Source organism: Oncorhynchus gorbuscha, linkage group LG17 (assembly GCF_021184085.1).
Source record: "Oncorhynchus gorbuscha isolate QuinsamMale2020 ecotype Even-year linkage group LG17, OgorEven_v1.0, whole genome shotgun sequence".
Classification (NCBI taxonomy): Eukaryota; Metazoa; Chordata; class Actinopteri; order Salmoniformes; family Salmonidae; genus Oncorhynchus; species Oncorhynchus gorbuscha.
The window spans coordinates 55,867,225-55,881,634 of record NC_060189.1 but is presented as its reverse complement, the minus strand read 5'-3'; the positions used below and the strand labels follow the sequence as shown (position 1 = coordinate 55,881,634).

The 14,410-nt window shown below is 45.8% G+C and overlaps 1 protein-coding gene across 5 annotated transcripts in view; it reads right to left on the bottom strand.

Moving 5' to 3' along the window:
• The window catches only part of LOC124001246 (lipopolysaccharide-responsive and beige-like anchor protein), a 399,363-nt gene that overhangs the window by 345,031 nt on the left and 39,922 nt on the right, over window positions 1-14,410 (bottom strand). For all 5 annotated transcript variants that reach the window (XM_046307891.1, XM_046307893.1, XM_046307892.1 and 2 more), the window contains exons 2-3: window positions 7,604-7,690; window positions 7,179-7,323 (exon numbers count right to left, since the gene is read on the bottom strand). In XM_046307891.1, the coding sequence (XP_046163847.1) occupies window positions 7,179-7,323; window positions 7,604-7,690 (232 nt within the window). The remainder of the gene's footprint in view (window positions 1-7,178; window positions 7,324-7,603; window positions 7,691-14,410) is intronic.

The window sequence follows — 14,410 nt, the reverse complement described above, 5'->3', positions numbered from 1 at the left end:
TTAGAACATCTGCTAACTGGATTTGGGTGAAGGAGAAGCTGGGGAGTCTTGGGCAAGTAGCTACGGGGGGTGTAGGTTGGGGTCGCCAGGAGGAAAGCATGGCCAGCCGTAGAGAAATGCTTATTGAAATTCTCAATTATCGTGGATTTATCGTGGTGACAGTGTTACCTAGCCTCAGTGCAGTGGGCAGCTGGGAGGTGCTGCTCTTATTCTCCATGGACTTTACATTGTCCCAAAACTTTTGGGAGTTAGAGCTACAGGATGCAAATTTCTGTTTGAAAAAGCTAGCCTTTGCTTTCCTGACTGACAGTGTGTATTGGTTCATGGCTTCCCTGAAAATGTGCATATCGCGGGGACTATTCGATGCTATTGCAGTCCGCCACAGGATGTTTTTGTGCTGGTCGAGGACGGTCAGGTCTGGAGTGAACCAAGGGCTAAACCTGTTCTTAGTTCTACATTTTTTGAAAGGGGCATGCTTATTAAAATGAGGAAATTACTTTTAAAGAACGACAAGGCATCCTCGGATGACGGGATGAGGTTAATATCCTTCCAGGATACCCGGGCCAGGTCAATTAGAAAGGCCTGCTCGCGGAAGTGTTTTAGTGAGCGTTTGACAGTGATGACGGGTGGTCATTTGACCACAGACCCATAGCGGATGCAGTCAATGAGGCAGTAATCGCTGAGATCCTGATTGAAAACAGTAGAGGTGCATTTGGAGGGCAAGTTGGTCAGGATAATATCTATGAGGGTGCCCCATGTTTACAGGTTTAGGTTTGTACCTGGTGGGTTCCTTGATAATTTGTGTGAGATTGAGGGCATCTAGTTTAGAATGTAGGACTGCCGGGGTGTTAAGCATATCCCAGTTTAGGTCACCTAACAGAATGAACTCTGAAGATACATGGGGAGCAATCAATTCACATATGGTGTCCAGGGCACAGCTGGGAGTTTGAGGGTCTATAACAGGGGGTAACAGTGAGAGACTTATTTTTGGAGAGAATATTTTTTTTAAATTAGAAGCTCAAACTGTTTGGGCATAGACCTGGAAAGTATGACAGAACTTTGCAAGCTATCTCCACAGTAGATTGCAACTCCTCCCCGTTTGGCCGTTCTAGCTTGACAGAAAATGTGACAGTTGGGGATGGAAATCTAAGAATTTTTGGTGATCTTCCTAAACCAGGATTCAGACATGGCAAGGACATCAGGGTTGGCAGAGTGTGCTAAAGCAGTGAGTACACCAAACGTAGGGAGGAGGCTTCGGATGTTAACATGCATGAAACCAAGGCCTTTTCAATTACAGAAGTCAACAAATGAGAGTGCCTGAGGACACGCAGGGCCTGGGTTGACCTCCACTTCACCCGAGGAACAGAGTAGTAGGATGAGGGTACGGTTAAAGGCTATCAAAACTGGTCGTCTAGTGCGTTGGGGACAGAGAATAAAAGGAGCAGATTTCTGGGCATGGTAGAATAGATTCAGGGTATAATGTACAGACAGGGGTATGGTGGGGTGCGGGTACAGTGGAGGTAAACCCAGGCACTGAGTGATAAGAGAGGTTGCATCTCTGGATGCGCTAATTATGTTGGGTGAGGTCACCGCATTTGTGGGAGGTGGGACAAAGGAGGTATCTGAGGCATGTTGAGTGGGACTAGGTGCTCCGCAGTAAACTAAAACAATGATAACTATCCTAAACAACAATATACATGGCATATTGACATTTGAGAAAGACATAAAGCGAGGCATAAAGCAATCAAAAGGTGTTGATTGGGAGATCTAGCTAAGACAACAGGTAAGACAACAACAGCTAATCCGCTAAGACAACAACAGGTAAAATGGCGATGAATGGGCAAAGAGGGTCAGTTAACTACACACAGGGCCTGAGTTCGAGGCTTAGGCCAACAGATGAACAAAACATAAACTAAATGGAGTACTGTGATTAATGAACAGTCCAGCAGGCATCACCTATGTAGCCAAGTGACCATAGGGTCCAGTAAACAGCAGTAGATGAAACAGGGAAGCCGCTGGGTAGTCGTTACTACCTAGCAAGTGGGAGACACAGCGTTTAAAGTTAGCAGGCCGGGGCTAGTAGAAGCGCCTGCTCAGACGTCCGGTAAAGGCCGGTTGAGGGCACAGCAGATGGAGTTACGTCGGCAGACCAGTCATGGTGGAACGGCGGGGCTCCTTATCGACGAAGTGTCCAGGCCAGTTTTGCAAAAGCGGTAATGTAGTTGTAGTAATTTTGTTTGCTAGCCGGGAGATGCGCCTGGCTCGCGGTTAACTGGTGCTAGCTTCGGGACAGGGGCGTTAGCCACTATAGCCACTCGGTAGCAGCGATGAACCAATGCAAAGGTCGGGGGGGGGGGGGGGGGGGGATAGAACATCTCTTCTCTGTTCACTGAGATGAAAATGGTCCTCCATGGCATTAGCCAGTAATGTGTATTGATTGGCTGTACACTCCCCCTGGCATTCAGCCTAAAATAAGACACATTACTGGCTAATGCCATGGAGGACCATTTTCATCTCAGTGAACAGAGAGATGTTTTATAGCTTCCCAGAGCGACCTGGGGCATCAGAGGACTGACACACACCAGCCATGGAAGGAGAGGGAGAGAGGCCGTCTGATTTAACAGCCTAATGCCCGTTTCACACTACTGAGCCAAGCCGAGTAAAAACATATTGCAATGCCCTGGTTACACCATAATTGCCTGAGACGTGCTGAAAGGACGACGTGAAAAGAAAATATCAGAGTAAGTGCAGTCGGCTCAGGTTGGCACATTAGTGTAAAAAGAGTTTCTGTCGGTCTGGCCTGAACTACATGTTCATGTTGACTGGGTTTGTCTGTCTGTCTATCTGTCTGGCCTGACCTGCATGTTCATGTTCCCTGGGTTTGTCTGTCTGGCCTGACCTGCATGTCCAAGTTCTCTGGGTTTGTCTCTCTGGCCTGACCTGCATGTTCATGTTCCCTGGCTTTGTTCGTCTGGCCTGGACTGCATGTTCCCTGGGTTTTTCTGTCTGGCCTTGACTGCATGTTCCCTGGGTTTGTCTGTCTGGCCTGGACTGCATGCTCATGTTCCCTGGGTTTGTCTGTCTGGCCTGGACTGCATGTTCATGTTCCCTGGGTTTGTGTGTCCGTCTGTCTGTCTGGCCTGAACTGCATGTTCATGTTCACTGGGTTTGTCTGTCCGTCTGTCTGTCTGGTCTGCATGTTCATGTTCCCTGGGTTTGTCTGTCTGGCCTGAATGTTCATGTTCCCTGGGTTTGTCTGTCTGGCCTGAATGTTCATGTTCCCTGGGTTTGTCTCTCTGGCCTGACCTGCATGTTCATGTTGACTGGGTTTGTCTGTCTGGCCTGGACTGGACTGCATGTCCATGTTTCCTGGGTTTGTCTGTCTGTCTGGCCTGGAATGCATGTTAATGTTCCCTGGGTTTGTCTGTCTGTCTGGCCTGGACTGCATGTTAATGTTCCCTGGGTTGGTCTGTCTGTCTGGCCTTGACTGCATGTTAATGTTCCCTGGGTTTGTCTGTCTGTCTGGCCTGGACTGCATGTTAATGTTCCCTGGGTTTGTCTGTCTGGCCTGTAATGCATGTTAATGTTCCCTGGGTTTGTCTGTCTGGCCTGGAATGCATGTTAATGTTCCCTGGGTTTGTCTGTCTGTCTGGCCTGGACTGCATGTTCATGTTCCCTGGGTTTGTCTGTCCATCTGTCTGTCTGGCCTGGACTGCATGTCCATGTTCCCTGGGTGTGTCTGTCTGGCCTGGACTGCATGTCCATGTTTCCTGGGTTTGTCTGTATGTCTGGCCTGGAATGCATGTTAATGTTCCCTGGGTTTGTCTGTCTGGCCTGGAATGCATGTTAATGTTCCCTGGGTTTGTCTGTCTGTCTGGCCTGGACTGCATGTTCATGTTCCCTGGGTTTGTCTGTCCATCTGTCTGTCTGGCCTGGACTGCATGTCCATGTTCCCTGGGTGTGTCTGTCTGGCCTGGACTGCATGTCCATGTTTCCTGGGTTTGTCTGTATGTCTGGCCTGGAATGCATGTTAATGTTCCCTGGGTTTGTCTGTCTGTCTGGCCTGGAATGCATGTTAATGTTCCTGTCTGGGTTTGTCTGTTTGTCTGTCTGGCCTGGACTGCATGTTAATGTTTAATGTTCCCTGGGTTTGTCTGTCTGGCCTGGAATGCATGTTAATGTTCCCTGGGTTTGTCTGTCTGTCTGGCCTGGAATGCATGTTAATGTTCCCTGGGTTTGTCTGTCTGTCTGGCCTGGAATGCATGTTAATGTTCCCTGGGTTTGTCTGTCTGTCTGGCCTGGACTGCATGTCCATGTTCCCTGGGTTTGTCGGTCTGTCTGGCCTGGACTGCATGTTCATGTTCCCATGGATTGTCTCTCTGGCCTGACCTGCATGTCCAAGTTCCCATGGTTTGTCTCTCTGGCCTGAACTGCATGTTCATGTTGACTGGGTTTGTCTGTCTGGCCTGGACTGCATGTCCATGTTCCCTGGGTTTGTCTCTCTGGCCTGACCTGCATGTCCATGTTCCCTGGGTTTGTCTCTCTGGCCTGACCTGCATGTTCATGTTGACTGGGTTTTTCTGTCTGGCCTGGACTGCATATTCATGTTCCCTGGGTTTGTGTGTCCGTCTGTCTGTCTGGCCTGAACTGCATGTTCATGTTCTCTGGGTTTGTCTGTCCGTCTGTCTGTGTGTCTTGGACTGCATATGTTCATGTTCCCTGGGTTTGTCTGTCCATCTGTCTGTCTGGCCTGGACTGCATGTCCATGTTCCCTGGGTTTGTCTGTCTGGCCTGGACTGCATGTCCATGTTTCCTGGGTTTGTCTGTCTGTCTGGCCTGGAATGCATGTTAATGTTCCCTGGGTTTGTCTGTCTGTCTGGCCTGGAATGCATGTTAATGTTCCCTGGGTTTGTCGGTCTGTCTGGACTGCATGTTAATGTTCCCTGGGTTTGTCTGTCTGGCCTGGAATGCATGTTAATGTTCCCTGGGTTTGTCTGTCTGGCCTGGAATGCATGTTAATGTTCCCTGGGTTTGTCTGTCCGTCTGTCTGGCCTGGACTGCATGTTAATGTTCCCTGGGTTTGTCTGTCTGTCTGGCCTGGACTGCATGTCAATGTTCCCTGGGTTTGTCTGTCTGTCTGGCCTGGACTGCATGTCCATGTTCCCTGGGTTTGTCGGTCTGTCTGGCCTGGACTGCATGTTCATGTTCCCTGGGTTTGTCTGTCTGGCCTGGACTGCATGTCCATGTTTCCTGGGTTTGTCTGTCTGGCCTGGAATGCATGTCCATGTTTCCTGGGTTTGTCTGTCTGGCCTGGAATGCATGTTAATGTTCCCTGGGTTTGTCTGTCTGTCTGGCCTGGACTGCATGTTAATGTTCCCTGGGTTTGTCTGTCTGGCCTGGAATGCATGTTAATGTTCCCTGGGTTTGTCTGTCTGTCTGGCCTGGAATGCATGTTAATGTTCCCTGGGTTTGTCTGTCCGTCTGTCTGGCCTGGACTGCATGTTAATGTTCCCTGGGTTTGTCTGTCCATCTGTCTGTCTGGCCTGGACTGCATGTCCATGTTCCCTGGGTTTGTCTGTCTGGCCTGGACTGCATGTCCATGTTTCCTGGGTTTGTCTGTCTGGCCTGGAATGCATGTTAATGTTCCCTGGGTTTGTCTGTCTGTCTGGCCTGGACTGCATGTTAATGTTCCCTGGGTTTGTCTGTCTGTCTGGCCTGGACTGCATGTTAATGTTCCCTGGGTTTGTCTGTCTGGCCTGGAATGCATGTTAATGTTCCCTGGGTTTGTCTGTCTGTCTGGCCTGGAATGCATGTTAATGTTCCCTGGGTTTGTCTGTCCGTCTGTCTGGCCTGGACTGCATGTTAATGTTCCCTGGGTTTGTCTGTCCGTCTGTCTGGCCTGGACTGCATGTTAATGTTCCCTGGGTTTGTCTGTCTGTCTGGCCTGGACTGCATGTTAATGTTCCCTGGGTTTGTCTGGCCTGGACTGCATGTCCATGTTCCCTGGGTTTGTCTGTCCGTCTGTCTGGCCTGGACTGCATGTTAATGTTCCCTGGGTTTGTCGGTCTGTCTGGCCTGGACTGCATGTTAATGTTCCCTGGATTCGTCTGTCTGGCCTGGAATGCATGTTAATGTTCCCTGGGTTTGTCTGTCCGTCTGTCTGGCCTGGACTGCATGTTAATGTTCCCTAGGTTTGTCTGTCTGTCTGGCTTGGACTGCATGTTAATGTTCCCTGGGTTTGTCTGGCCTGGACTGCATGTCCATGTTCCCTGGGTTTGTCTGGCCTGGACTGCATGTCCATGTTCCCTGGGTTTGTCTGTCTGGCCTGGAATGCATGTCCATGTCCCCTGGGTTTGTCTGTCCGTCTGTCTGTCTGGACTGCATGTTAATGTTCCCTGGGTTTGTTTGTCTGTCTGTCTGGCCTGGACTGCATGTTAATGTTCCCTGGGTTTGTCTGTCTGTCTGGCCTGGACTGCATGTTAATGTTCCCTGGGCTAATGGTTTCATTATGCTAAGGCTGATTATCCTGCTCTGCCAGGCCAGTGGTCAATCATTGAGCTTTAGAAGAGTTATTTTGGCCTCATTAGTAACTGGGTGAGAGTCTGGTGAGTGATTGAGGCTGGTGATTGTGTCTACTGACTGGTGTTAGAGTCACTTCTCTGACTGGGCAGTGGGGTAGCGCGAGGCTGAGTAGTGGTGTCAGTTCTGCACACACACTCTTAATCTAATGATGATGATGATGCGTGTGTCTTTCGGTCTGTCTGTCCGTCCGTCCATGGGTGTCCGCATTTCCTCAGTGCTTCAGTTGCTGCAGGACAAAGTAGTCTCTTTTCAGACACACACAGAATAGTGTCGTTCGCTGGCTAGGCTTGATGAGGGAAGGTGAGGAGCATTAGACAGCGCTATCTCACTTCCTCATTCTAAGGCTGATACCTGTACAGTAGGGAATCATTCGGACTGAGGCAGTGGTCATTACTTTGGATTTAAAAAGGTAGAAACACACAGGACTTGGAGAACCACTGGACAGTGATTATGACTGAGACAATCATCCACACTCCAGGGGAACTAGACAGCCCTGTTGATAGGTGTCAGCATGCTAAATACTGTACTGAGGACTGGGGTGACCTCATTACGTTGGAGTGAAATGACTTTGGCCTCTGGTGTTACTGTGGCAGTACCTGCAATCATGCTGTCAGTGTGGGCCACGCGGTCCAGGACCAAGTTGATGAGGGCCGTGTCGGTGCAGGCCTGCAGGTTCCTCACGCTCTTCTTCAGGATAGCCGTGAAGATGCTCCACACCTCCGCCTGGCACGTGGGCTCACACTGGGAACCAGACATAATAATAATAGATCCGATTTAGAAAGAAATTTGCCAGATGCTCAAAGCGCTTTTCGATCCTCCACCGCTAACATGTACCCATAGAAATAGGCCTACAATTACTAGAACGGGGATCCCCATTCAAGTCAATGAGACCACGATGAGTGGACTGGCAGAAAATCTATTTCTCTCTGTGTATTTCTGTGTGTGTGTACAGCAACAACTCATCCACCATAGATTATATTATACATATTGTTCCATTTCATTTTGTGTGTGTAGCACCCACCTTGTCCAGCAGCTCCACCATGCACACAATGCTGTCCTTCTCCTGGATAATGAAGTTCATCTCCAGGTCAAACTGGCCCCCCACCAACTAGAGAGAGAGAGAGCGAGAGATGAGGGTAAGATGGAGAGAAAGAGAATGAGAGAGTGAGAGAAAGTGAGAAAGAATGAGATAGAGGGAGAAAGAGGGAGAGAGAGCGAGAGAGAGAGAGAGCGAGAGAGAGAGAGAGAGAGAGAGAGAGAGAGAGAGAGAGAGAGAGAGAGAGAGAGAGAGAGAGAGAGAGAGAGAGAGAGAGAGAGAGAGAGAGAGAGAGAGAGAGAGAGAGAGAGATTCATCAACCTACGCAATTCAAAAGCACAGAGTCAAAAATCTCCAAAGCAATTGGATTAGCATATGCCACTGAGCTTTTCCCCTCACACCTATTTATGTCCTTTTTTTAGGACATAAAACCCCTGGCACAGGTTCCTGGGCCACATCAACTGCATAACCAAATCCCTGGACCAAGCCAGACGGTGTTTTTCTAAACAGCTGCTCCTCTGTGGATCAGGCCTGCTGGACAACTAGATTAGAGGAATGTTGTCTCAGATGTGTACAAGGATGTGAACAATGGAGCAGGCTGGGCTTCAATACAGAAAGATGCTCCACTCCTCTCTGCCAAGACAAGTGAACAAGGGCACAGCGAAGGGTAGTTATTCCTCCCTGAAATGAAACTCATCCAGGATGATAAAACCCTGCCTGGTCCTGAGCAGAGTATGTGAGCTGAGTTGAGAGCTGGGAAATCCCACTCATGGAGACCGCTCTGGCACCCCACGTCCTTTCCAACCGCTCAAAAAAAAAAAAAAAAAAAAAAAAAAAAACTGCTGCTTGAAAATCACTCCATTCATAAAAATCACTTAATTTACCCCTCTTTCTCCCCAATTTCGTGATATCAAATTGGTAGTTACAATCTTGTACCATCGCTGCAACTCCCCTACGGACTCGGGGGAGGCGAAGGTCGATAGCCATGCGTCCTCTGAAACACAACCCTGGCCAAGCCGCACTGCTTCTTGACACACCCGGAAGCCAGCCGCACCAATGTGTTGGAGGAAACACCGTCCAACTGCGACCGAACACAGCTTGCAGGCGCCCGGCCCCCCACAAGGAGTCGCTAGAGCGCGATGGGACCAGGAAATCCCAGCCTGCTAAACCCTCTCCTAACCCAGATGATGCTGGGCCAATCGTGCGCCGCCTCATGGGTCTCCCAGTCACGGTCGGCTGTGACACAGCCTGGGATCGAACCCGGGTCTGTAGTGGCAACTTAAACACTACAATGCAGTGCCTTAGACCGCAGCACCACTCGGGAGGCAATTCAAATCACAACTTATTCAACACACATCTATTTTTGTGACTACCTGGCACTACTGTATGGTTTTGAAGTATTGAAACCAAACCATTTCATTTGAATGAAAACAATTGAAATAAACAAGAAAAGGGTAAAAAAGACTGTAAATAGCACTCATAATTTCAAATAGGCTACATGTCGTATTAAACAGCATATAAACGTCATAAATAGGTCAGGAGCCAGACAGGTAGTTTAAGAAAAGAACAAAAATGAATTATTTAGGCTATTTCTATTATTTCAAGGCTATAGCCTACAAAGCAATACATTTTGAAGCATTTGCAAGTACGACATACTAGCCTGGCAGGGACATTAAGCTCTCATTATTTAAACAACATGTTGTATTCAATCATTATAGTCTATACATTTCACATATAGGCTGTGACTTACTGAAAATTAAACACAAATTAAAAGAAACATGCCTTTAATTCATTTTTAGAAACACGAGTTTGGCCAGAGTCTGTGGCTTCAGGCTCATGTGTTGGTGCATTGTGAGCAGGCCAGCAACACAGAACACACTCTCCACACTTGCAGAGCCACTGGGGATGCTAAACACACTACGAGCCACTCTCGTCAGGCTGGCAGGATGCATAATTGCTGTTGTTGCTCCTGCTGTTGTTGTTTTCTGTAGGTAGGCCTTAACGATTTTAGGTAAAATAACCCTATCAAAAAAGAAAGCTCCTTGAAAGAGGTAATATGCCTGGCCTATTGGGCCATAATCAATGATAGTCTATTGTATAGATAACAGAACAAAACTTGAGAACTGATTTTCAGTTTGTAAATACTTTGCTACATGACACACTTAGCTAGCTCCCCACCTCGTTCCTTCCTGTTAGTGTAGTAAGTACACCATCTTTTTTTCATCTTTGTAAGTCATCTGTGTGTTTTATCAGATTCTTTATGAAAATATTTAGCGAACTCCATGACAGTAGCTAAATCAAGGAGCAAAAGCAGCACACAAGTAGACTACAGATGCATGCTGGGCCGGGCATACCCTGAGCTTGTGAAGTGAGCTCTACTGAAGCGGGCGAGAAGGCTGACGCTCCAGCTTTTGGGAAACTTGCTCTGCGCTCCAGTCAAATGGGGTACGATCCGCTCCTCCGCTCCTCACTCACATACCCTGGTCCTGAGTGGTATACAGGCTGTAGTCGTATTCTCTAGCCTCGGTCTGACCTCCATACTTCTCAAACACAATGCACCAGCAACACAACAGCAGAAGGGCTGGTTGGGTGAGAAGGTCATGGCAACAACTGGCGCTGGCGGACGTGACATCTTAGTCAGGATCACCCTACAGCTATGATAACAGAGACATCATACAGAACTGTCATCTAGGATGTGATAAACCTCAGACTCTAGCTAATACTGAATTCATTTTCCCCCCGTTCCTATTCTATTAGTAGCAGTAAATTGCGTTCCTATTCTATTAGTAGCAGTAAATTGCGTTCCTATTCTATTAGTAGCAGTAAATTGCGTTTCTATTCTATTAGTAGCAGTAAATTGCGTTCCTATTCTATTAGTAGCAGTAAATTTCTATTAGTAGCAGTAAATTGTTCCTATTCTATTAGTAGCAGTAAATTGCGTTCCTATTCTATTAGTAGCAGTAAATTTCTATTAGCAGTTCCTATTCTATTAGTAGCAGTAAATTGCGTTCCTATTCTATTAGTAGCAGTAAATTGCGTTCCTATTCTATTAGTAGCAGTAAATTGCGTTCCTATTCTATTAGTAGCAGTAAATCAGTAAATTGCGTTCTATTCTATTAGTAGCAGTAAATTGCGTTCCTATTCTATTAGTAGCAGTAAATTGCGTTCCTATTCTATTAGTAGCAGTAAATTGCGTTCCTATTCTATTAGTAGCAGTAAATTGCGTTCCTATTCTATTAGTAGCAGTAAATTGCGTTCCTATTCTATTAGTAGCAGTAAATTGCGTTCCTATTCTATTAGTAGCAGTAAATTGCTTTCCTATTCTATTAGTAGCAGTAAATTGCGTTCCTATTCTATTAGTAGCAGTAAATTGCGTTTCTATTCTATTAGTAGCAGTAAATTGCGTTCCTATTCTATTAGTAGCAGTAAATTGCGTTCCTATTCTATTAGTAGCAGTAAATTGCGTTCCTATTCTATTAGTAGCAGTAAATAGTGTTCCTATTCTATTAGTAGCAGTAAATAGCGTTCCTATTCTATTAGTAGCAGTAAATAGCCTATTCTATTAGTTAAATAGCGTTCCTATTCTATTAGTAGCAGTAAATAGCGTTCCTATTCTATTAGTAGCAGTAAATAGCGTTCCTATTCTATTAGTAGCAGTAAATTGCGTTCCTATTCTATTAGTAGCAGTAAATTGCTTTCCTATTCTATTAGTAGCAGTAAATTGCTTTCCTATTCTATTAGTAGCAGTAAATTGCTTCCTATTCTATTAGTAGCAGTAAATTGCGTTCCTATTCTATTAGTAGCAGTAAATTGCGTTCCTATTCTATTAGTAGCAGTAAATTGCGTTCCTATTCTATTAGTAGCAGTAAATTGCGTTCCTATTCTATTAGTAGCAGTAAATTGCGTTCCTATTCTATTAGTAGCAGTAAATTGCGTTCCTATTCTATTAGTAGCAGTAAATTGCTTTCCTATTCTATTAGTAGCAGTAAATTGCGTTCCTATTCTATTAGTAGCAGTAAATTGCGTTCCTATTCTATTAGTAGCAGTAAATTGCGTTCCTATTCTATTAGTAGCAGTAAATTGCGTTCCTATTCTATTAGTAGCAGTAAATTGCGTTCCTATTCTATTAGTAGCAGTAAATTGCGTTCCTATTCTATTAGTAGCAGTAAATTGCTTTCAAAAGGTTTAGGCCTATATAAAGCATTGTTTTGGTTGTAAATCCAAGATTTGTAATGAGTACATTCAAAGAAAATAAATATATATGTTTTATATATCGCTATTCCCTTAGATTGCTCCCTTAGGTGAGTTGTTTTGTCAGTTAAGTGTTTCATGTTTGAAACCTGGCTTTTACTTTACCTTTCATGCATATTATTCATTTCATCTCAGTGCTGCCAGTGTGTTGTGTTTCTCAGCTGGTGTTTATGCACACACACTACGTGCAAACATGTTTTGCCTCCAAAAACATGAATTGTATTATTTCCACGCCAGCAGGATGTCAATGAATTTATTATGCTACCTTTAGCATGGAGAAGATTATCTACATGGAGGTTTGTGTGCGTGTGTGTGTGTGTGTGGTGTGTGTGAGACCTATAGCTAAGGAAGGAATAACGTTCATTGTGTCTGGAAATATATTATACAAGCTATAAATGTCATGATTTGTCATTTATTTAATAGTGGCGATGACATTTTTATGATTGAAACCTGCCTAATAGAAAGTGATAAGAAGGAAAATAACAACGCACATGTCAAAACTAATATTGCAAGATGGGGCACGCGGTGTTGAAGCGACAAGAAAGGCCTGTCACTGGACGGAAAGCAAAGAGGGATAGCCACCATTTGCCACGAGACAGGCGGTGAGAAGACAATTTGATTGGGATGAAATTTTATCCTCAAGCTGTGCTTGATGGGAACCTGTCCCATTAAAATGAGTCAAGCAGGATTAACAGAAGGGGGGGCTGAGGGGGAATCAGGGTAGCCCCCTGTCACCATGGACAACCAAGCCAGGAGATAAAAGCAATGATAAACAGACGGTGCCACCCCGACAAAACACACGCTCACGTCATACGTCCGTGGATCCCACACTAACAGACACACACAAACCAAATACGGCATTTAGATACAGCTGCTGATCCAATCTATGCCTCCTCAGAGTTGGGACCTAAAGTGTGTAATTGTGGAGTGGTGGCAATGATGGTTAGGTGCCAAAACAAATCCTTGATTTAAATAAATTAGATATAGAAATATAAACATACACACATATACACACATACATACATATATAGTATATATATATAAATAAAGGCAAGCTATGTAAATGATTTGTTCATCAGAAAGTGATTGCTCCCTCTCTGGCCATTAGCCATTGGGCTCCCGAGTGGCGCAGCGGTCAGTGCTAGAGGCGTCACTAATGTCCCTGGTTCGATTCCAGGCTGTATCACAACTGGCCGTGATTGAGAGTCCCATAGGGCAGCGCACAATTGGCCCAGCGTCATCCGGTTAGGCTGTCATTGAAAATAAGAATTTGTTCTTAACAGACTTGCCTAGTTAAATAAAGGTTCAATAAAATAAAGTGAAAAATAATAAATTAAATAAAAGCAGTGACATTCTTTCCCTCTTCCCTTCTTTCCTCCTGTTGCAGTAGCTGATAAATTATACAGTCATTTGCATTTTGGGGGGCCCCCCACCCAGTCGGGATTGTGTTATGGATGTTTTCTACAGCACTCGCCACAGTAACAGGTGATTTACGAGCCTGACACTCTGGGCGAGTCAGACATCCATCAGAGTCAGGTGACAGGGGAAAGAGGATGGGAGAGGGGAGTCACATGAGGGCGAGGCCACAGTGGTGGCAGCACTGGCCTAGAGGGAGGTCAGTGTGTGGGTACCAAAGAGCTGTTTTCACTCAGCCTGTGTGTGTGTGTGTGTGTGTGTGTGTGTGTGTGTGTGTGTGTGTGTGTGTGTGTGTGTGTGTGTGTGTGTGTGTGTGTGTGTGTGTGTGTGTGTGTGTGTGTGTGTGTGTGTGTGTGTGTGTGTGTGTGTGTGTGTGTGTGTGTGTGTGTGTGTGTGTGTGTGTGTATCACGGAGGGGTTTTTAAAAGGATGAAAGCTTCAAGGCTGAGATGAGTGTCTGATGGTGGAGACCGTCACGAGTGCCAGTGCATCGACATTAAAAGCAGCCGTGTGTGTCTGTACCAGTTGAGTTGTTAATGACGTTGTATTAAGGTTGATATTAAAGCTGAAATAGAGACAGTCAGAATGGAGTGATGGGACCCCCAAGAGGATGAATAAGCAGGTCTAAGTACAAGAGAACGTACTAACCCCACCTCAGCTTTCTCAGGAACTTAGCCAGGTCTATCTGTATAGTACCATAGATATAATTTCTTCAAAAACAGGTCTGACAGCCAGAGATGGTAAAATATGTGTTTTAAACAGATAAGCTACTCATAAACCACATAATAGAAACTGGCTTCTGTGGGCAAGTACTACGATCACTGACCACAATTCCACTTCCTTACACTGAACACCACCGAAAAAGAAACATCATTTTTTGGCACAAATTCAGTTTCATTAAGCAACAAGCCCCGAGGGGGTGTGGTATATGGCCAATATACCACAGCTAAGGTATGTTGGTCATATATCACAACCCTCCAAGGGGCCTTATTGCTATTATACACTGGTTAACTAGAGCAGTAAAAATAAATGTTTTATCATACCCATGGTATACGGTCTGATATACCACAGCTGTCAGCCAAATCAGCATTCAGGGCTTGAACCACCCAGTTTATAATTAATAGTA